The sequence below is a fragment of the Penicillium diatomitis genome, assembly GCF_028827545.1.
Source record: "Penicillium diatomitis strain IBT 30728 chromosome Unknown utg000005l_segment0_segment0, whole genome shotgun sequence".
Taxonomy (NCBI): Eukaryota; Fungi; Ascomycota; class Eurotiomycetes; order Eurotiales; family Aspergillaceae; genus Penicillium; species Penicillium diatomitis.
The window spans coordinates 637,175-657,417 of record NW_026623177.1 but is presented as its reverse complement, the minus strand read 5'-3'; the positions used below and the strand labels follow the sequence as shown (position 1 = coordinate 657,417).

At 52.1% G+C, this 20,243-nt stretch overlaps 6 protein-coding genes across 6 annotated transcripts; 3 read left to right on the top strand and 3 right to left on the bottom strand.

The window, feature by feature from the left end:
* Positions 1–27: 27 nt before the first annotated feature.
* N7539_004870 (uncharacterized protein) lies at positions 28–1,462 on the bottom strand (the record flags this gene model as incomplete). The annotated part of the gene is made up of 5 exons (XM_056934472.1): positions 28–490; positions 589–731; positions 801–1,022; positions 1,093–1,203; positions 1,289–1,462. 5 exons carry the CDS (start codon positions 1,460–1,462, stop codon positions 28–30), a joined length of 1,113 nt encoding a protein of 370 aa, XP_056789666.1.
* Positions 1,463–2,743: 1,281 nt separating this feature from the next.
* Positions 2,744–4,893, top strand: N7539_004869 (putative amino acid permease; the record flags this gene model as incomplete). The annotated part of the gene is made up of 7 exons (XM_056934471.1): positions 2,744–2,875; positions 2,950–3,020; positions 3,122–3,235; positions 3,334–3,797; positions 3,876–3,899; positions 4,007–4,332; positions 4,453–4,893. The coding sequence occupies 7 exons, from the start codon at positions 2,744–2,746 to the stop codon at positions 4,891–4,893; spliced, it is 1,572 nt and encodes a 523-aa protein (XP_056789665.1).
* An 808-nt stretch (positions 4,894–5,701) lies between these two features.
* Positions 5,702–10,049, bottom strand: N7539_004868 (F-box protein; the record flags this gene model as incomplete). Its single annotated transcript, XM_056934470.1, has 2 exons — positions 5,702–6,546; positions 6,632–10,049. The coding sequence occupies 2 exons, from the start codon at positions 10,047–10,049 to the stop codon at positions 5,702–5,704; spliced, it is 4,263 nt and encodes a 1,420-aa protein (XP_056789664.1).
* Positions 10,050–13,324: 3,275 nt separating this feature from the next.
* N7539_004867 (putative amino acid permease) lies at positions 13,325–15,251 on the bottom strand (the record flags this gene model as incomplete). The annotated part of the gene is made up of 3 exons (XM_056934469.1): positions 13,325–14,783; positions 14,856–14,926; positions 15,096–15,251. 3 exons carry the CDS (start codon positions 15,249–15,251, stop codon positions 13,325–13,327), a joined length of 1,686 nt encoding a protein of 561 aa, XP_056789663.1.
* A 2,844-nt stretch (positions 15,252–18,095) lies between these two features.
* N7539_004866 (uncharacterized protein) lies at positions 18,096–18,510 on the top strand (the record flags this gene model as incomplete). Its single annotated transcript, XM_056934468.1, has 2 exons — positions 18,096–18,164; positions 18,364–18,510. 2 exons carry the CDS (start codon positions 18,096–18,098, stop codon positions 18,508–18,510), a joined length of 216 nt encoding a protein of 71 aa, XP_056789662.1.
* A 151-nt stretch (positions 18,511–18,661) lies between these two features.
* N7539_004865 (uncharacterized protein) lies at positions 18,662–20,209 on the top strand (the record flags this gene model as incomplete). Its single annotated transcript, XM_056934467.1, has 7 exons — positions 18,662–18,841; positions 18,960–19,046; positions 19,121–19,348; positions 19,421–19,563; positions 19,629–19,696; positions 19,776–19,806; positions 19,879–20,209. The coding sequence occupies 7 exons, from the start codon at positions 18,662–18,664 to the stop codon at positions 20,207–20,209; spliced, it is 1,068 nt and encodes a 355-aa protein (XP_056789661.1).
* Between the last annotated feature and the right edge of the window lie 34 nt (positions 20,210–20,243).

Below are 20,243 nucleotides of genomic sequence, written 5' to 3'. Positions count from 1 at the left end.
CAAGTATTGCAAAATGCAAACATGGCATTAATATTGAGCAAAAGGCGGCGTTCCCTCCCGATGTTGGTCCAGGTTCGTTTGATCGTGGACCGGGTGCAGCTCATATTCCTCCTCGACGATCCACTCCCGCGTCTCCCGGATGATCAGTTGCTGAGAATTATGACTGTCGGAAGAGAGTCTGGCTGCTGCGGACTGGGTGGTATCTTCATCTGCGCGATTCTCCGTATAGGCTCTGGAGTGGTTACCAGACACGCTCTTACCGGACGGCGTGTAGTAGGGATGTTGGCCATGGCTATTGACAACCCCTTGTCCCCAACCTGTGTTGAAGGAGATGACAAATGGCTTCAGACATGGTACAGTCGCCACCATGATGCTGTAGTGGAGCAGGACGGCAGTCATGACGAGTGAGTCTGACACATGCAGCGTTGGGTCGGAGGAGAAGACGGCACGGTCGAGGTAGGTTTGTCGCAGAATGATGAGCACGATCGATCTAGTCAGCCGTCATCATGGGATCAGTGATCAGAAGAACTACCTTTGAAATAGCTTGCGAGGTCAGGTGGCCAAAGGACGGCATGTCACGCCACTTACGGAAGCCTGGTGCCAAAAGCGAAAATGACCGTCCCCTTCTCTTTCCAGCGCATTTGGATACCCCAGACCAAGAAAATGCTGAGTCCGAACCCCAGCACGTCGGTGATGATATCGAATGCGGAGATGGCTTTCCAGGCAGTATCCTAGAGATCTCTCGTGTTAGATCCCGGTCAAGCCTTGTCGTCGTGGCAGCAGATGCCCGGGCCACTCACAATATTGCGACACTGCTGAGCCATGTTCCACTGGTCTCCAGGCAGACAAGCAAAGGAGATCGCAAAGATCGAAGCAATGGACCACACCGTGACCAGACCCAGCAGGACCTTGGCGCACAACATATAGTATCTTTGACGGCCCAGCCGTGTAAGTAGCAAAGACACCGAGATCTTTGCAGCGCCATGTCCCAAGAGAAAGAGAAGGTTGGCAATGTAATACTCCTAAGACCGAGTGAGCAAAGTTGGTTGGAGGTGTCTCCGGGATCATGTTGATGGAGGTTCGGGTACTGACTCTACCAGCTTGACTCAAGTCACTCGACGGTGCCACCGCACCATCCATTGTTCGGCCGAGGCCGTGGGAGATGGCATTCATCACCGTTCCAACGTGGGCAACAGCAAAGACCTGTTCATAGTTAGTGAAGGACTCTCGATGGGGAAGAGTAAACCCCCCCCACCCATGGATCCTTTTCAAGGCGAATATCACTCACGGCTCCGGCAAAGACGACTAGATCGTCTATCTGCACTGGTCCGTTGATCGCAAGGCGCATGTACAACCGGACCAAAGTGACCATGATCATCCACGACATGAACAGCGTCTCGACTATCACGATCAGACCGCTGCGGTCTGTCGCAGAGATCGTATACCGCGCCGGGTATTCCATGATGCCGACAAATTCAAGTCGCACGATCGGTGACAATGAAAGCAGCAGAGGACGAGAAAGTTCATCTTCAGCGCCAGAGACTGACTGGCCTGGGATATCACACTTGGAGGATCCTTTTCTGTCGTGAGCATAGTCAGCACATGGATATGATCCATTATTGTCTGGCTATCATATGCTTCCACCTCTCGAAGATCCCTGTTCACCTGAGGGACTTGTCTCGATCGCGAACCACCGACCGTCGACGCCGGAATGACTTTTCCACTGCATCCTGCCAGTATTGGCGTGCTTGTCGCCTTCAATTTCGCTTCCAGTCACAGTCACCGCAGTTGGCGCATTTGATCCCTGTCGTCTCTTCCGCCTAGATTAGCCGACGATCGTCAAATGAGAGACAGGTAGAGAGCAATGTCCATTGTTGAAACCAGGCCCGACAGGGATTCCGATCCTTCTGCAATCCATCAGGCCCGGAAAGGATCAGCGCTGAGGGATAAAGAAAAAAAAACAACAAATGGTCGCTAGTCGCTAGACTCGCGACGACTACTAATACTACTAGTACTATTGTGCTGGATACTGATTACTGACACCTTTCTTCGTTTGTATTTCTAGTTTATTGAATTTCTTCGCGGCCTTTTCGCTCCGTGTTTAGCGTGCTTTTTCACCTCCCTCTCCCCCCACTCTGCAAAGCATCGTGAGCCACTGAATCCCTGTTAAAACATTCATCCTGTTGACCCCCGCCCCTTTGCTCAATCAATGAGCCCTTTTCTAGATTGCAATGGAAATGCTCGTGGCGGAAAACGCACGACTCGGATGGTGGACTAATGCTGGCTTCGTGCATACTACGCCGGCCCCGTCCTCCACTGCCTGCTTGCTTGCTAGTTGATCCCGTTCCCCGTCGGAATCGAATCAGACTTCCCATCATACTTCATTTGGCATCCGTTAAACCTAGATAAGTGTTTCCTCCGTTCGGACGCTATCAAGAAGTGGCAGGTCTGTTGAGACGCGAATGGCCCCGGGCCCTAGGCCACTTTCCTGTTGCGAACCCCGAAGACCTTTACCCGAGCTGGCGAGAATATCTAGAGTTTCGGGCCAGGCCCCTCGTGCCATTTGTAATGAAAAGAACTCTTCCTGGGAACCCCTGGCTTTTGTTTCTTTGATTTCTCGCTTTCATTGTCTCTCTCTGGACTCAAGGATCACTTGAAGGCTTTCGATTGAAAGCTTTTCCCCTTGACGTTGTGAACCCTCTCATATCTCGGACAAGTTCACCTTTGATCAAGACCAACTACCATGGGTCAGGACAATGGTATCGTCTTGACCGAAAGGTCCAAGCCGGCGGATGACGACTATTCCTCGGCGAAGCAGGGCACGATTCAGGATAAGGAGGATATGCGTCGTGTTGGACGAGACCAGGAGCTAAATGTAAGTCAACCAGCAACACAAGTGATTGAGGAAGTCGAACGAAAGGCAAGGAGATAATTGACCATGCTCGACAGAGAAATTTCCGATTCTTATCGGTCCTCGGATTCACCGCAGTGTTGATGTGTACTTGGGAAGCTGTTCTCTTGTAAGTACTCAAAGAGAGCGGAATGATTCATCCACCACTTCCACCCAAATACCAGGCTGAGTCTAAGGACTAAATTGGTAGTGATCTGACAATTCTGGTAGTGGAGCATCATATGGCTTGACAGATGGTGGCAAGGGCGGAATGATCTACACTTACCTTGGAGCACTTGCTGGCTTTAGTTTTGTCATTCTCTCCATGGCGGAGATGGCTTCAATGTAAGTTGATATGGAGCGAACCCGAGTGCGAGAGAGAAAGGCTCGCATATGACCGCAGCGGCAAGGGACCATTGACTCATTATGGGAATCGCTTTTAGGGCTCCAACATCCGGTGGTCAATATCACTGGGTCTCCGAATTTGCACCTCCTAGCTCGCAAGCATTGCTGAGTTACATCACCGGATGGATCTGTGTCCTCGGTTGGCACACTGGTATTGCCGGATGCTGCTATACCGTGGCCAACATGATGGTGGGAGTGATTGCCATCAACTATCCCGAGACCTATGTCTATCAGCCGTGGCATGTGACGCTTCTCGTCATCGCGGTGGCCGTTGTGGCTTTGCTGTTCAACACGTTCCTGGCGCAGAAGCTCCCCCTGATCGAGGGAATCATCTTGATTGTGCACTGCTTCGGGTTCTTCGGCATCTTGATCCCTCTGTGGGTGCTGTCTCCCAAGGTCCCTGCTGCTGATGTCTTTGGTTCCATCGAGGATCGGGGTGGTTGGGGAAACAATGGTCTTGCCTGCTTGGTTGGATTGACCGGTCCTATTTATGCCTTGATTGGTGAGTGAGAGACTAGCAGCCCTTGTTGGAAATCGGAAGAACAAAAGCAAGAGTACTAACCGTCGCATGGTTCTCTAGGCCCCGACTCGGCTGTTCACATGGGTGAGTAACTATGTCACGCTACTCTCTCTCTCTCTCTCTCTCTCTCTCTCTCTCCCCCTCTGTCTTTCTGTCTCTCTCATTCTCATATACTGACGTTTTTGCTACAGCGGAGGAAATCCGTGATGCCTCCCGTGTGCTTCCCCGAGGCATGGTCTGGACTTTGATCCTAAACGGCTCCACCGGTCTTGTCATGATCATCACCATGGCCTTCTGTGTGGGAGACATCGACACGGTGCTGTCCACACAGACCGGCTTCGCTTTCATTCAGGTCTTCCTCAATGCCACCGGATCAGTCAGTGCCGCCACGGGAATGACCTGCGTGATCATGATCATGCAGTTTTGCGCAGCGATCAGTAATGTCGCGACGACATCTCGTCAAGTCTACTCCTTTGCCCGAGACAACGGCCTGCCATTCTCGAGCTTCTTTGCACAGGTAAATAAGACACTCTCACCCATCACATCCACTCCCTCAAAATGTTTTTGTTTCTCCCCACGGTCCACCCATAAGTAGGTGATAAGGAGCAGAATCACTAATTGTACCCAACCTTGCCAGGTCAACCCAACATTCACCGTCCCCCTCAACGCCCTCTGCGTCAGCCTGGTGATCGTCTCCCCCCTCGCCCTCATCAACATCGGCTCCGCCATCGCCTTCAACGCCATCATGTCCCTTGGTACCGCGGCCCTCCTTTCCTCCTACATCATCTCCATCACCTGTGTGCGCCTCCGCCGCTGGCGTAATCAACCCCTGCCCCCCGCCCGCTGGAGCATGGGCAAATTCACCCCGATCTGCGATACCATCTCCATCATGGTTCTCAGCATCGTCTTGACATTCAGCTTCTTCCCGTTGACCAAGGAAGTCGACCCGACGACTATGAATTGGGGCATCGTCATCTTTGGCGGTGTGGTCATCGTCTCCCTGTCTTATTACGTGTTGAGGGCAAGACATGTGTACAAGGGCCCGGTGACGAGGGTGAAGATGACGAGTTATCAGTGACTGTGACGTTGATTGAAAAGAAGGCTTTGGGAGAGAGTGGTTGGGGAGGGGTCTTTCCTTACTGTACTACTCATCCATCGGTTGTCAGATGTATAACGGCCGACTCACCATTGCCAAGGAGGGGTGATCCTGCTGATTTGATAAGGTGGCTTGCTGGGTTCTCTTTTCCTTTTCCTACCTTCATATGCGCAAGGAGTTATTCTCTTTCAGCCAAAAATATCATGAAGTTTTGTCATTCGTGATCACTGGTATTTTGTCATCGACCTCTCCCTTAGTGATCCACACTACGCACTGTACAATTATTGAGCGCCTGTCAGTACTGCCAAGGCTGAAGTCGAGGTGTTCAAAGAAAAGCCATTTCTACCAGGTAGTAACGACGAAGTACAACTAGGGGAAATCTGCGTTGGCACTTTCAGGGAACAAGGTAGATAGTTTGTTCGTAATTTATTGATTTGGTCATTGAAACATTCCTATCTTAACTGGATTTATGTTGTGGGCATGCAATTGAAGGTTTTGAGGGTATATCGGGTGCGATCATAATGATCAACGAGGCAGACAAGAAAGACAAAGGACTGACGGAACCTGGAAACGCCTTGCTCGCAGAAGCATTCAGCAAAAGGGAACGAACATACTTCATAACGATACCCTGTCCTACTCCCTGGATTTCTCTATGGCGAGAGACTCCAAGCGCACTTCAATTTGTGGACAGACCAGGGAAATCAGACAAAATATAGAGACCCGATGGCGCTCCGAGAACAAGATGCAAGAGAGTAAGACCGGGGAATGAGACCGCCTTTTTCACAACTATTCAGGCAAACCGCCAACCCGAGTCATTAGATCCTTTCCTCTTCATCACTGACTTGAGTAGACCGTCCTTGCCCTTTGGAGCGAAGGGGTTCCTATCGTTCTTGCGCTTCTGCTGCTTGAGCAATTTTTCAGCGGCGGCAATATCAATCCCTTCGCCTGTGTCGGTGATTTTGAGCGCCCACTTGGCATCCTCGGGATCGAAGCCGAGCTCGTTGACCATGCGAGTAAGTGCTCGGTCGACGGGATCTTGGACCTGGGTGTGAGGAGGTGGCGGTGTAAAGACGGAGCGAAACGTTGTCTCAGAGTTTAGGGAGCGTGAGCGGAGATGACTTAGGCTCTGGAGACTGGGGTTGGAAGGTGGTTTGGGAACGGTGCAGTTATGGGTATAAGCATAGTTTCCATGAGTAGACGGTGCTATCGATTCTAACGGGGCCTTTCGAGGCTCTGGTTCTTCCAATTTTGAAAGGATAGTGCTGAATTCAGACATGGGTCGCTCATCAGAAAAGGTTTTCAGAGGGGCGCTTTCATGGCGCGAGTGTCCTCGTAGACGGCCAGTTCGAAGCTGCTCTTGGAATTGTTTTCGGCGCTGCAAGAATTCGTCGTGTGGATGCTTCATATCCTGAAGACTGATCGAGGGTTTCAGGCGTTCCTCTTCGTCGTATACGCGTGAAACGGCTTCTTTGAGAAATGACGATCGGCTGATGCCATTGGCAGTTGGTTCCCACTTGGTCAAACCGCGAGACTCTGCCCTGCTGAACAGGGCGCTTGATGCCTCTGCAGGACAAAGCGAGCTCAGAGCCAGAACAGCCGAAAGACCAAGGGTCATGACAAAGGAGGTCCATTCCTCTGCAGATGAGGGGGTTAGCCAGGCTTTACTCTCATTTCTTGTTGACATCTTGGATTGGGGGAAGAAAAAAAAAAGATCACTTACCCAGTGCCATCTCCTCCTGAGCCACATCTCCTGCGGTAATCTCATGCCCTTCAAAGACACCGACCTTTCTCGCCTCGGCGCACTGGCCGTGCAATGGTTGAAGCAATACACCAAGACACGTCCAAATCTCCGTCATATCATACAGCTGTTGAGCAGAAAGACCCAATGCCCCGTTTCCACGGGCAAAGCCCTCGGGTGGCTCAAAAAGAACACCATCCAGACCAAAAGGACCATTGACGGTCGAAGTTGGTCGGAACGAATTGCGAGCCATGGTGCCGCCTTTGAGCCAGTCCATCTGTCCCTCGATGTCATTTTCGCGACCCTTGCCATTGCCGAAGATGCGACAAAATGTCCAAATGCGCCAGAAGGCGTCATCGACCTCTTCAGCCCGAGTCATGTCAACTCCGGAGAGTCCCTTGACTGTCTCGCGGCGCAAGAATGGCGAGCAACGGACCAAGATCATTGACTTGAGCTGCGCAAGGGTGTAGATGTCGTTCGCGTATCGGTCCAGATACGACTTCGAAGTATACTCGACCACCGGTGTGTCTGGGTTCACGAGGAGCTGCCACTCATTATCCCAAGGCGGACTCATTTCGCGCATCTCCCAGGCGGGCGGTGACATGCGAAAGAGCGCGGTCTTGAGAAAGAAGAGCTCTCGACGCTTGAAGATCTGGTAAAATCGCTTATTCACGAGCACAAAATTGAACAGATCGTCCAGCGAATCGATGCGCTCCATGATCAGAGTGACGAGGTGCTCGGGCATTTCGCCGGGAAAGTGCACAGGCGCACATGGTCGATGTTGGAATATAGAGGGGATGGAAGAGGTCGGCGATGGCGGCGTTGCTGCAAGTTCGAAGATTTGCTCTGGCGGGAGTTGTACGCTACTCGCCTGCGCTGTCGAGATGAATGCTTGCGAATGGCGCAGTTTCTCACTGGCTACTATCTCACTGGCGACAAGGATCTTCTCATCCTCCGGGGGGAAGATGCGCAGATTGACTGCTGGCAATTGAACTTTGTGCTTCACGGTTGGCGCGGGGGCATGATGACGATGATGCACTGGCAGAGTGGGCCCGGGCGCACAGAACGAGGTCATCGTCGGCGACCGAGTCTTATCTGATCTCTCGAGCGGCGGCGGCGGAAACGGTAGTTGTGAAGATGGCGGCTGCTTTGGCTGGGGACGAAGCTGTTGTTGATCTGGTGACTGATGGGGAAGAGATTCTTTGTCGCTGCTTCGAAGTGTGAAATCCAATTCCAGGGCCAAGTCGCCCGTCTGCAAGCGTGGCAGCTGCAGGCGCAGATCATCGCACCTTGAGAGTCTCGTCCGGGCCCCGTCGTTCTTCTCGTTGGCTTTGCTCCCATCCACTTCTTCGTCGGCTTTGGCATGCGCCCGTGAAGAAAGTCGCTGGGGCTGTGGGGGTCCGTCCGGCCGAGCGTCGCCCTCGGTGGGTTTGTGTGGGTCGACCAGGCTGGACTCTGACCGCGAAGCCAACATGACGCCCGGACGGGGTTCCTGAGACGCCGAAACTTGAACGGGAGGCTGGTTGGCCCGTCGAAAGGATAGCATCTTCATGCTGAACGACTTTTTGGATTTGGGCAATTTGACAGGCTCCACTAGCGAATGTGAAGTCGCTTCAGCACGGAGGGATGACTTCCCGTCATGATCTTGTTCCACTGTTTCCGAGCTCCTTTGAAGGGGAGGTTGAGGCTTGGCATCTTCAGCGCCAGCCAAGTCTTTATTTCGGTCGTCTTTGTCTGAGGCCCACCTCGATCTCTTGTCCTTGGCCGACCGAAATGGCCGTAGTACACTTGCGCCTGTCTGATTCGCGTGGTCGACGGACTTGATCGCTTTGAAGTGGAGGCTTTTCGACTTTGTGAACGGCTTGTACGACCGCGTCTGGGAGTGTGGCTTGGTCGTCGGTGGCAGAGGTGCCGGCCGCGTTGCAATGAGATCGCCATGGTGACGACTGATTTGCAACGGTCCTTGAACAAGTGAACTCTGTTGATGCAGGGGTGGACTCCGGACCAGGTCGGCCAATGCATCCTCCAATTCTTCGGCCGCTTCGTCCAACGTTGGGTCACGGCGGAACCGCGGCCGCAGCTGTGTGTCTAACTCTTGCGGTTGTTGATATGCACGAGTCACTGTCGCAATATCCTGGTGGTTCTCGCCCCTGTGAGCTGTGCTAGATGGAGACGATGGCCGCGCAGTCGTTATAGAATTGCCATGGTGACGACGTACCTCCAGTGGACTGGGCTCTTCCACGGGCTCAAGGGGCAATGGCTTGTTTCTGACGTCGTACAATGACAGAGATGAGCCAGTCGATGCACGTCTGAGGAACGTACGAGGATTCTCGTAGCCGGTCAAGCCGGAGCTGGGGCTGAAAGCCTGCGAAATCGCTGACAAGCGACGAGACTTGACCGACGAGGGTCTCGATAGATAAGTGGATGCGAAGTCGTCAAAGACACCAGCTGCTGCAGGTGAGCAAATGGAGTACCTGGTGAGCGATTTTGTCGCGGAGAAGCAGTTGGACTCGACACTCGTGATCGAGCTTCGACGGCTGTAACAAGACGACGCATCATCACCAGGCTCGTCCGAGCCCGACGAGGACTCTGTCTGGTGCTCCAAGGAAAAGTTTCCTACACTGGAAGAGCTGGAAGAGCTGTCATCGGCGTCGCTAGAGCTCTTGTACAGGGCCTGGACCCGCTCGTGCAGTTCCGACTCCAGAATCGACGAATACGCTGGAGGCTGCGGGCCCTGCTTATTGATGGTCGGATTTGAACTCATTGGAGAGACGATTCCAAAGTTGTTGGACAATTCGGGGAAGAAACGTGACAAGACTCGACTTGACTTTGATCGCGCGACGGGGAAAGTATCTGATATGGGGGAGATGTCTGATTCTTCGGTATCAGATGAGTCGGGCGATTTGAGCACTACTATCGTTCGAAGGGAATCCTGCCGGGAAACTGATTGACTTTCTAGGCTGTCCTGAGTGGAGTCTGGGGACGGCGAGCGAGATTTGGGCACAGGAGAGCGTACAGTTTGAGGCTGGCTGCTTTGATATTGACTCAGTTTGCCTTTTGTCTTTCTTCGCTCTGAGGATAGTGGAGGAGTATTCTGAATCGATCGTCGCGCATCGGTCCTGCCTGCGGCCTGTGCGAGTGGCACTTCCATCATGATTGGCACTTCTTGAGTTTCATTCACTCTTTTATCTTTGTTTTGTCCTGCCTTGGAGGGCCCTTTCAAGCGGCCCCGGACGCCTTTGGGCCGGGGTGTTCTCTGACTCAGATCCTTGAACATCTGAGCACGAACTCGATCGCCTTCCAACTTGAGCGGCGGAGGTGGCCGGACGGCACTTTTGTTACTTGATCTCTTGGAGTCTTGATCGTATCTGACAGATGGAAGTATGTGGGACGAAACCATCTTCGTGGACACCTTCGCTCGAGGTCTGGCTTACCCGCGAATTTACTATCCAACATTCAGCGGCGCATTCCTCCTAGAGCCGCTGTCTTCGCGAACAATGAACAACGAGGTAAACTCGTGATCAACCCGGTCTCTTGTAAGATATATCAGCAGATCTGTCGAGTAGTCGCCAACTGGTCGGTTCTCCCAATCGGGGATGATCCAAACCGAATCGAGGACAAAGAACGCACCCGTTTTGTTTCTGAATGGATAATGTGGGTGCACCACGGGGGATTTGAATGGGTGGCCTGGAATCGTTGGACTCGGTTCGCTGGGCGTAACGGAATTCAGACGGCTTGACTGGAAAAGGGAGAAAGGCCTTGATATGGATGGTGGCAGAGTGTATAGTCCGTGAGATTTGCTCAGGTAGTATAGTAGTGGTATACTTCCGGAACTAGATAGAAAAAAAGCGTCCAAGGTCGAGGACTCAACAGAAGATTCCGAAGTGTGAGGTCCGTTTTATTTGGTGGTTGATATTTGAGAAGCGGACAAGACTCTCTACTCGACGAGCACTGTCTCATGCGAGTTGGGGCTAATTCTCTTCTAAAAACGAGCAGTTGGTCTCTCGTCGCTCGTTGCTCAGGTGGTGATCGCCATCCGCCCGTGCCTCGTTGGAAAATGCAACCCGTGGATCCGGGGCTGACAGCAGCCCCACCGTCACGATCGACATGGCCCCATCGTGGTGATGATGGCGATGCTTAGTTGCTTACCCACGCCACCAGCCGTCAGCCCTGGTCAGGGAGGAGGTCTTCTCCTCGAGACCGGTCCACATGTTTATGGATGGGGGGGGAGGTTGGCTACTGTATACTGTAAACACTAAACAGTGTAAAGTCTTTGCCGATTTGATCATACTGACATTGGTCAAAAAAGCGCGGCTTCTGAATTCCCCATCTGTCGCTGCATTTACCATGGATAAGCATTGGAGATGATCTTGAAGAGTTCTCTGGGAATCGCCGTGCTACACAAGAGAGAACGACTGGTATGGCGAGAATGGTACACACCAGGTCCCCTTACAGTAACTGCGGAGGACTTGGGTCAGGGTGACCGGCGAGTATACTTAGGTCGGTATAGGTAGGTAGTATACCTAGGTTAGGTAGGTACTAGGAAGTAACTACCTAATGTAGTAACTAGTAAATAATGTAGTGGTATGTATGTGAGTTACCATGTTGAATGTCCATAGGATTCCGCGTGATACATGCAATCCATCCTCTGTTTCATTCCTGTGGCACTGTTCATTCTCGGAGCTGTAGTGCGCTACAGTCTACGGTAGACCCTCTGTGTCATCATTGCCTAGACGTCTCTTTTCGAGTGCATGTTCGTAAAGGCCCCCACCAGCACGGTCATCCTGGTAACGCATCGCGTCAAGCATGTTCAATGCGGAATGTCTAGATTTCCAACACGATCGACATCACTGACGCCCTAGACTAATCGAAACACGAGGAGAAGGACTCCGCGACCACAATGACCGCGACGGGGTGTAGTCATCCAGCTGTGTGTAGTTGTGTACTGATATCCTCGACCCCTGCACTACCTGCAGGTGGATGGAGTCTTTCCTGACCGGCATTAGCTCGGGCGCATGATATCCAACATGATGGATTTGGCCCGATGGCCAGTTCGCCACCGTCTCTCCAAGTGACGATTTCCTCGACCCATCACTTTCTGAGACTGGGGCCCCATTCAAGGTTGGAATGCGTCAACGGCCCCCTTGGTCCTTACGGCCCCCATGGCCCCCAACACCATGTCCTGTACGGGTCGGTGGGTGTTTTGGTGTATCGTGGACTGTGCTTGCTCATCTCCTGAAGTTGGAGCCTGGGGTGCAGATGATAGTTTACTTGTCGGCAATGAAGCTTTTGTTCACTCTAGATATCCACAGGGTGAAGGGAGTTGGTTTCTGTTTGGGCAATGCGATGGATGCTCTATCCTCCTATGCCTACCCACTTTATCTGCGGGAATCACTGCGTAGAAAGAGTCAATCCTGCGGGATGTTCACACTTCATCTCCTCTGGCCTCGCGGTCTGCTGTAGGTCCCAAACCTCCTTATTAGTAGACGGGATATGTATGTACCTTGAGGCTTACACTACCGTACACACTCAGTCCCTGGATCATCAGACATTGGGCTCTGCAGACACTGGAAGCAACCGAGAGGACTCGATGTCCTGGGCAATCACGTGGTTTCCTCCGGGCATAGTGCCCCCGTGAATGAATGCTGTAGAGGCGCGGATTGCTGTGATGTCCGGAGAGCACCGTACAAGAAAGGCATCATGTGAGACGGTCGAAGAGCACGGAAGAGGAATCCTCTCGTCGGGTGTATCACAAATCACGACCAGCTGGAGTGAGGGCGATTTTGAGACGCTGCTTCCCCTGGGGCAGCTGCCTGCTCTCTTGCTCTCCTCCATCTTCACAATCCCTATCTCACACTCACCAGTAGGGGCGGCTGTCAACATACACTCTCACCATGTCAACCAGAAATGTGCATTCGACCAAGGGCAAGAAAAGACCAGCCCTTGAGGAGGCCGGCGGGACTGAGAAAAAGCCCATGACTAATCCGAGCCCCTTTCATGCAAGACACGTGGGATTTATCAGGAGAGTCAGGACGTGAGTTGCGAGAGTTGCGAGAGTTATAGACGTGCGAGACATACAAGCAGAGACCTGTTGGGTTTAGGTACTGTCTCGTACGGTCACTTGCTTCATGCTCAGCATGCTGTGCATTCCAATCAAAACGACAGTTTTAACAACAAAAAAAAAATGACAACAAGCAGTCGAGCTCCACGTGAGGACCATTGTATCACAGCAAGCAGGGCTGCCTAGTGCGTACAGTGCTAAAACATTGCCAACGTCAGAAGTCACGGGCCTCTGGCGGGGTCCTCTTAGCCGTCAACTGATAGATTGATGAAATGTCGCCAAAGAATAGGAAATACGCAGTTTGATGGTGATGACTCGCTATGAAACAATGGCCAATTAGAAATTAGGCTTCTGGGCCTGTGAGTAAGTTTCTCTATACAATGCATGAGGTCCTTTCTGAGTCTGTCCTAGTACATAAAACTACCTGAGACTTTGGGAGTATTTAGAGCAAATAAGACATGAAAAAAAGTCTATTCATCAAGAGGATCCGTCGACGAAACGGCTCGCAGGTGGTACACACGTTTATACAGAATGATTTTTCCTTTGAAAACATGGGTCTACATTATGAGAGAAGGATATAGGAAAATGAAGGATCAAGCCAAGGTGTACACTCACTAAGACGCGGCCTTACTTTTCGAAAACAGAAGATCCTTGGACGGACCCACAAACTTATGCCTCGCACGAAAAGTCCAATCCACCAAAAGCAAAAGCACCACGCCCAAGAACACCGGACCGGACCAATTCATGTTCGCCGCCGTGACCGGAATCTGGGTAGGGAAAGGAACGAAGATGCAGACAAAGATGCCGTAAATGAGCGAAATAATGTTGATGGGGAGGCCATAGCGACCGAGTTTCCAGGGTCCGAAGGGTATGGGCCCACGACTGGTGTCGAAGCGGCGGATAATCATCATGGCGATGGGAATGAGATAGGAAACGTAGAGACTGCTGGTGGAGAGGGCAAGGATGGCGCTCAAGGCGGTTTCGGAAGCGACGTTGATGACGGAGAGGATGACAACAGCGCCGCAGACTAGGAGGATGGCTCGCGTGGGGACGCGGTGGCGGCGATCGACCTGGGAAGAGTACTGGTCAGTATCTTTGAAAAAGGTATCGCAGAATAGATGGGCAACATCAATGTGGAAACTGACATGAGCAAAGTATTGAGAGAATGGGAGTCCACCATCACGGGCAAATGCCCAGGTGAGGCGGGAGACCGAGGCCACAACACCAACGTTGGAAATGAGGCCAATTCCGGTAATGGCCGTCTGCATAGCCGTAGCGGCTTTGGAGGAATTGGTGGTCTCTCGGAAGATTGCGATAATAGGAAATATGTATTGCGGGTTCAGCGCATTTTGGACGCTGCCGATACAGAAAAGAATGACGATCAGAAAGGTAAAAGCGAGGACACCGCTGATCGCGATGGTTTGACACAAGACTCGAGGCATGACGGTGGCGGGATTGCGCACCTCTTCACTCATGTGAATTGCGCCGTCAAACCCGAGGAAACAATAGGTCACTGTAAGCATACCCAAGCACCACGCAACGCCGGGGGACTGCCACCCGTGCTCTGCCGTGAGAAGCTCAGTGAAGACGAATTCGGGAGTACTTCGGCGACTGAGCAGAATGATGGGGACAACCAAGGCGATAAAGAGGGTGATGTGCAGGATGCCACCCATCATCTGCAATGCGGGTAGCATCTTGATGCCATAGATGTTGACCAGACCGGCGCCGAGAATGACGGCCCACATGATCAGAGTTCCTTGCCACTGCTTGGGTGCATAGCTGGGGTTGTTCAAGAGCACCATGGCTTGAATCTGGCTGGCGATCAAGTAGCAGATACTGGTGGTGGAAGCCTGCCAGCCAAATACGGTAATCCATCCTTGAATCCAGGTGCTAAATGCCTGGATGCGTGGTGGTGCCAGAGCCGCAGTCCAGTGATACTGCGCTCCGGCCAGGGGAGTCATGGAGCTCATCTCGGCCATCGAAAGCATGATGAGGGTAGTGCCGACAAGCGATAAGACCATACCCCAGACCAGGCCGGCTGGGCCACCGTTGATGAGACCGGCTTCGAATCCACTATGCGCGAGGAAGAGACACTGCGGTAAGCATTTGTACCAAGTGTTATTGGGAGCATGTCAACAGACGTACTTGGCAACGGCCTCCCACGATGAGAGAAGGGTGATTGATAGACAAAGGACTGACAGCGATCCGAATCCTCTCTGCCGATCAGAAAGCGATTGTCAGCATGGGGTAGTATAACGGGGAATCCGTTCCGAATGGGTCGACGGAGATGAACATTCATGAATTTGCTTCTACCCAAGCGCATTCATACAGTGCTTTTCCACAAAATCTCTGGGATCGCACACCTCTCGAGCCAAATACACTCACATCTAATCGTTTCCCACTCGACATCGACGTTGTCACTCCCCCGTTGTACCCGCCATTCGAACCCGAGCGAGTGTGGCCCCGGGGTGGCTCGCCTACACTGAATTGCGTAGACTTGACACCCATCCGGGACATTTCAAATTGGTCCGTGTTCGACATGATGCCAAACTCCTCAATTCGCATCGAGATAGCGCGGCGAGGTCGCAAAGAAAGTGAAAAAGAGTGTGAGGGTAAACAGAACGCAATCGCGACCATCCACCGAGTTCAACCTGTCGGCTTCGGATCTAGTGCGAATGAAGCATTCGACCGCGCCTCAGGACTGATCCGGCGCAATGGAAGCTCAAGAGAAGAGTACTTTGTCTGTTTAGGGCGGCAAGGTTCCGTTCTGTCCAGACCACCATGAGGAATTGGATTTAGGGGCCAGTGAATGAGAATGTGCCGAGAAGCGTTTCCATCGGGCTGCCTATCCGGATGATAGAAGGTTACTTCTAAGCTTTGTGTCAGCCAGAAAGATAGCCCTTCTTGAACAGCCTTTTTCTTAGCGCATTCATGGGCCGTGTGTTCTCGATTCAAGACCCTCCCCTAGGCCGCCTCGGCCGCCATGGTCGCGCACTTGCATGCGATATGAACCTTGTCACGCACGAGCTCTTGACTATCTGGGAGGTGGCGGCTGGACCTCCCGATCATTGGCAACCACATCGTCGTCATGTTTGGGCGAGACATGCATGCCGCTCCAGCCTATCAGTGGACTCGATACCCATCTCCGACCGCGTGTTATACGGGCGGGTCGCAGCCATGGAGTCAAACAAGCCAATTCAGCCAATGAATTCCCATGGAAGGCATTGAGCGGGGACAAAGTTTGGATCCTCGAGGTTAAGGGACGCTATGACAAGCATCGAGGGGGAAGTTGTATTTACTACTTTCTCCGAAATTACCGCAGATAGAGGAAGAATTCGGGCGCCGCTATCGGGATTGAGTGGATGTCAAGACGATGGCAAGGACCCGCACTGCCCCGACCGGAGATTCACAGCCGTTTCACTAGGAAGACTAGCTCTCGCGGCCTCTGCTGAACTGGGTAAAGGTTGGTCTTGGACCGTCTTCAACTGATCAGTAGTAGAGGGGACGGTGGACTCGGAACCGGGTGGTGTGGAGTGTGGAACTGTGGACTGGTGAAGTCGTATACATTACCTACTAGGTAATACCTAGTAGTAGAATCCGACAGTGGGATGTTGTGTAGTGCACAACTGCACACGAGTTGCCCTGCTCATGCTACCAGAGGCCAGAACAGAGATCACGAATATGAGTCGCAACCGACATCTACATCCACCATGACTGTCCACTATCCAGTATTCAGTAGCCAGTGGAAGTCTGACACCTCCCCCCGTTTCCACTTTTCGAGTCGAAGCTTTGGGAGAGTTCAAGACTAGCGAAGTGTGAAATGAGTGAACTTACTTTAAAGTTGGCGGAGAGGGAGAGAAAGTCACCAGGTAGCGATGCCTCTATCTGGCGTATGCTATGCGCCCGCGGTCCTTTCGGGGTCAAAATCACACTTGAGCGGTGTCCACTGGCCAGTATCCAGTGATCCACACTTGCACTTTATCTTGATGCCGTGAGTGCAGTCGTCGTAGAATGTCCCGCGAGCCTCGCCATCCGTCGATGGTACTTGTGGATATCTTGTTGCCACCGCGAGAAATTAGCGTTTCTCCTCTTGCCCCTTTGCCAAACGACCAGTTGTGCAAAGTCGCGAGTGGGCGATTCTGTCTCTGTCGATTCGGTCTCTGTCGATTCGGTCTCTGTCGATTCGATCTCTTTCGATTCGGTCTCTGTCAACTCGTCGAGTCTCCACTGAATGGAGCACGGCGATCATGGGTAGCTGGACAGCTGAATAGCTGGATATTTGTCGTGGGCCGAAGGAGAAAGGCCGCCGATGAAGTCAGGGCAGTCCCCCACCGATCATGGGTCTAAGTTCACCCTTCATAGCATTCAGCGTTCAGTGTAGTCATGTCCTGTGTTGCAAGCCTCGATCTCACGATGACGATCGGTGCTCATGAGCAAGCAATTCAGAAATTAGTTTCATGCTGCCATATCCAAGGGTTAGGCAGACTAGTTCAACGTCAATTGACTCTGTTAGGACCAAATGATCTTGAGTGAGTTCACTTCGTAGGCATTCAGTACAGTACTAGTCCCTGTGTCTGACACTACTACTGACTTACTGAGTGACACTGACACTGACACTGACACTGACACCGGCCGGGTATGTGTCGGGGCGGATTTCAATCGTCCATAATCTGGGTCCGGCAGTCTGACAGCCATCTGGCGGCCTCTGGGAAAGTCTAAACAGCCGATGGTCAGAAAAGCTTCTTGCTTCCATTCGAGCCGATAAAGTTTCCAGGCCTTGCCGAAACAACCGACATGGATTTTTTTGGATTCTTCTTGGTTCTGATACACATCGCGACCGAGCTCATCGCCGAATCGCGCAATTTCACCCGACGTCTGAGTTGGAACAGGGGCCAAAAGGTGGCCCTCATTTTGAGACGATGGAAGCGCCATCTGTCATTTAACAAGCGTAATCAGTCAAGATAACCCAGGAGTCGTTGATACGAGACAGTCGAAACTCCATGTGCACAGGCCCCGCGAGGACTCCTCCCATGTGGATCTGCCCCCGACCGGACTCCGTGTCGTAGTGTAGCCTCATCGCCGGCCAAAAGGCATCGAGACTGGCTCCCAGGGAGCATTAAACTTCGAGGACGGAAGAGGGCGAGGGCAACGAGGAGGGAATCTCGTGATCTGTACGGAGTAGTAGCAAAGTAGTAGCAGCATATTGCCGTGCCGTCCACGCTTGTGTATGTATCACAGCGCTTGGCCCGGACCTTCGCCAGTCATGTAACCTGATCGACTGGTAAACACCAAAGCGTGTATCCACCTCCCAGGGACGACACTAGACAATACATATTGAATCTAGTGTAATAATGTCGGGGAGTAATCCTGTTTCGGACACACACAATGTCGCCACGAGAAGACCAAGATGGTGATTGTCTTCGCCTCGTGGCCGGCAAGGTTTCATGGGCCACGGTGCGATCCTTCCACGTGAAAAGCCAAAGCTTCTCTAGATGTCCAGGAACCGCCAGAGAGAAAAACAAAATGAGATGTTGCAAAGACCCAGTTCCAAATACCCCCATAGACCCATACTTCTGATTGAACCTTGAGTCAATCTCGTGCATCGCACGGCCACTGGAGGGTGATTACTGATTAGTGACCACTGTCTCGCCAGTCCGGCCTCATCGTCGGCTTCACAAGTTCACATAACACCAGTTTCAGTACCAGGTTGTATAAGCAAGCCCCACTAGCCCAGCAGCTGGGACCTTCGCTGCATCAACCACGATCTTCTGATCTGCTGGATGCGATCGACGAACTGTGATCTGCCATCCTCTCTTTCTTGTTTCCTTGTGATTGTGCGCTCTCTCATTCTTCCTTCTTTTTTATGACCCGTCACTTTTCTCCAACTACCGAGCCCCTCCCTATCGCAGAAAGTACAGGGCTGATCGTCCCCCCCCCCCCTCCACGTCGCCATGGCCGGCACTCTTCCTCCTCTCTTTGAGATTACCGCCGACGATCATGGAGGTTATGGCGCCGTGGCCATCTATACCTTGCTGGCATTGACTGTTGTCATTGTGTCCACTCGTTTATCCACTCGGTGGTTCATCGGTCGCGTCATTCATCCCGATGATATTCTGCTGGCCATTTCACTGGTATGAGCCTCTCATTCCTGGGGCAAACCGTTGCGGGCACAAGGTTGCTTCTCTTGCGTGCGATGGTTGCTGATCTAATCTTTATCGAAATGTGCAACAGTTACTTGGTCTTATACAGAGTATATTGGCTCAATTAGCCATCTCGCACGGCCTTGGTCGCAGATTTTCCAATCTGGAGGCCGCGCAACTGGAAAAGTATCTCAAGGTAAGAGACTCCGTAAAGGTGACGGAAATCTTGCCAAAGATCAGTTGACTCAAACGTACATCTCCCTGCAACAGTATGAATATGCCGCTCAAATATTACTCGTCTTCACGATTGCTTTTAGCAAGCTTTCGCTCGGTCTACTATTCAAAAACCTCATGACTTCGCGTCGGTCATCCATTGCCAACAAGTCTTTGATGGCTGTGATTGTAGCCTGGACGATAGGCTCAGTCCTCGCGCTTTCTTTCCGTTGCTCTATGCCGACGCCGTGGAGATGGGATCAGCCAGAGTCTTGCGGTAATCAGGTCAGTCACATTTATGAGACGGGCTCTCTGCCCCGAGACAAGAAGCTGACAAATGTCCACGTCGTGTACTAGACGGCGCTGTTTACGGTGATCGGAGTTTTCAACATCTTAACGGATATTGTGCTCGTCGTGCTGCCGTGTCTCCTACTTCGCAATGTTCAATTGACACAGTTAAAGCGATTCCGAATCATGTCTTTACTTGCAAGCAGATTACTGTAAGTGCACTTGCTGATCGTACAAACCGAAGTGAATCGATCAACGCAACTAACGACGCCCGCAGTGTCTGTGTCGCGACTGGCTTGCAAATCAAATATACAGTGAAGATGCTGGAATCCCCCGACAAGCCCTGTAAGACAATATTGCCCTCGTCTTCTATGTTCATCTACCTCACTTGCTCTGCATACCTCGTCTAACAAGTGGTCTCTAGGGGAAAACACCAACTCTACAATTTGGGACCAGTAAGTGCATCCTTCTCGCCAACCTACTTTCAATGATATCCAACTGACCTCATCTCTCACCCACCCCAACAGAGCCATGATGAACCTCAGCATCATAACAACAGCCCTTCCCTCCCTCGGCCGCCTCGTCATCGAACTTCAGCCCGGTGTCCACGCATACACCATCAACAACGACCCTTCTGATCCCACCCACGTTCGTACTGGGTATAACTTCTCTTCGATGGGCAAGTCGACGGAGACCGGCATGAAGCCCGGTACCTCGGTGCAAGTGACCAGTGGTTGGCGAGAATCGATTGAGGATGACGGCGAGAGCACGGAAGGCTTGGTTCCTGGCTCTGACCAATTGAACGTGATTCAGCAGACTATTCACTTTGAGGTCCATTCCACGAAAAGCGAAGCATGATTGTCGCTGTTGACTGTATATTACACATTTCCGT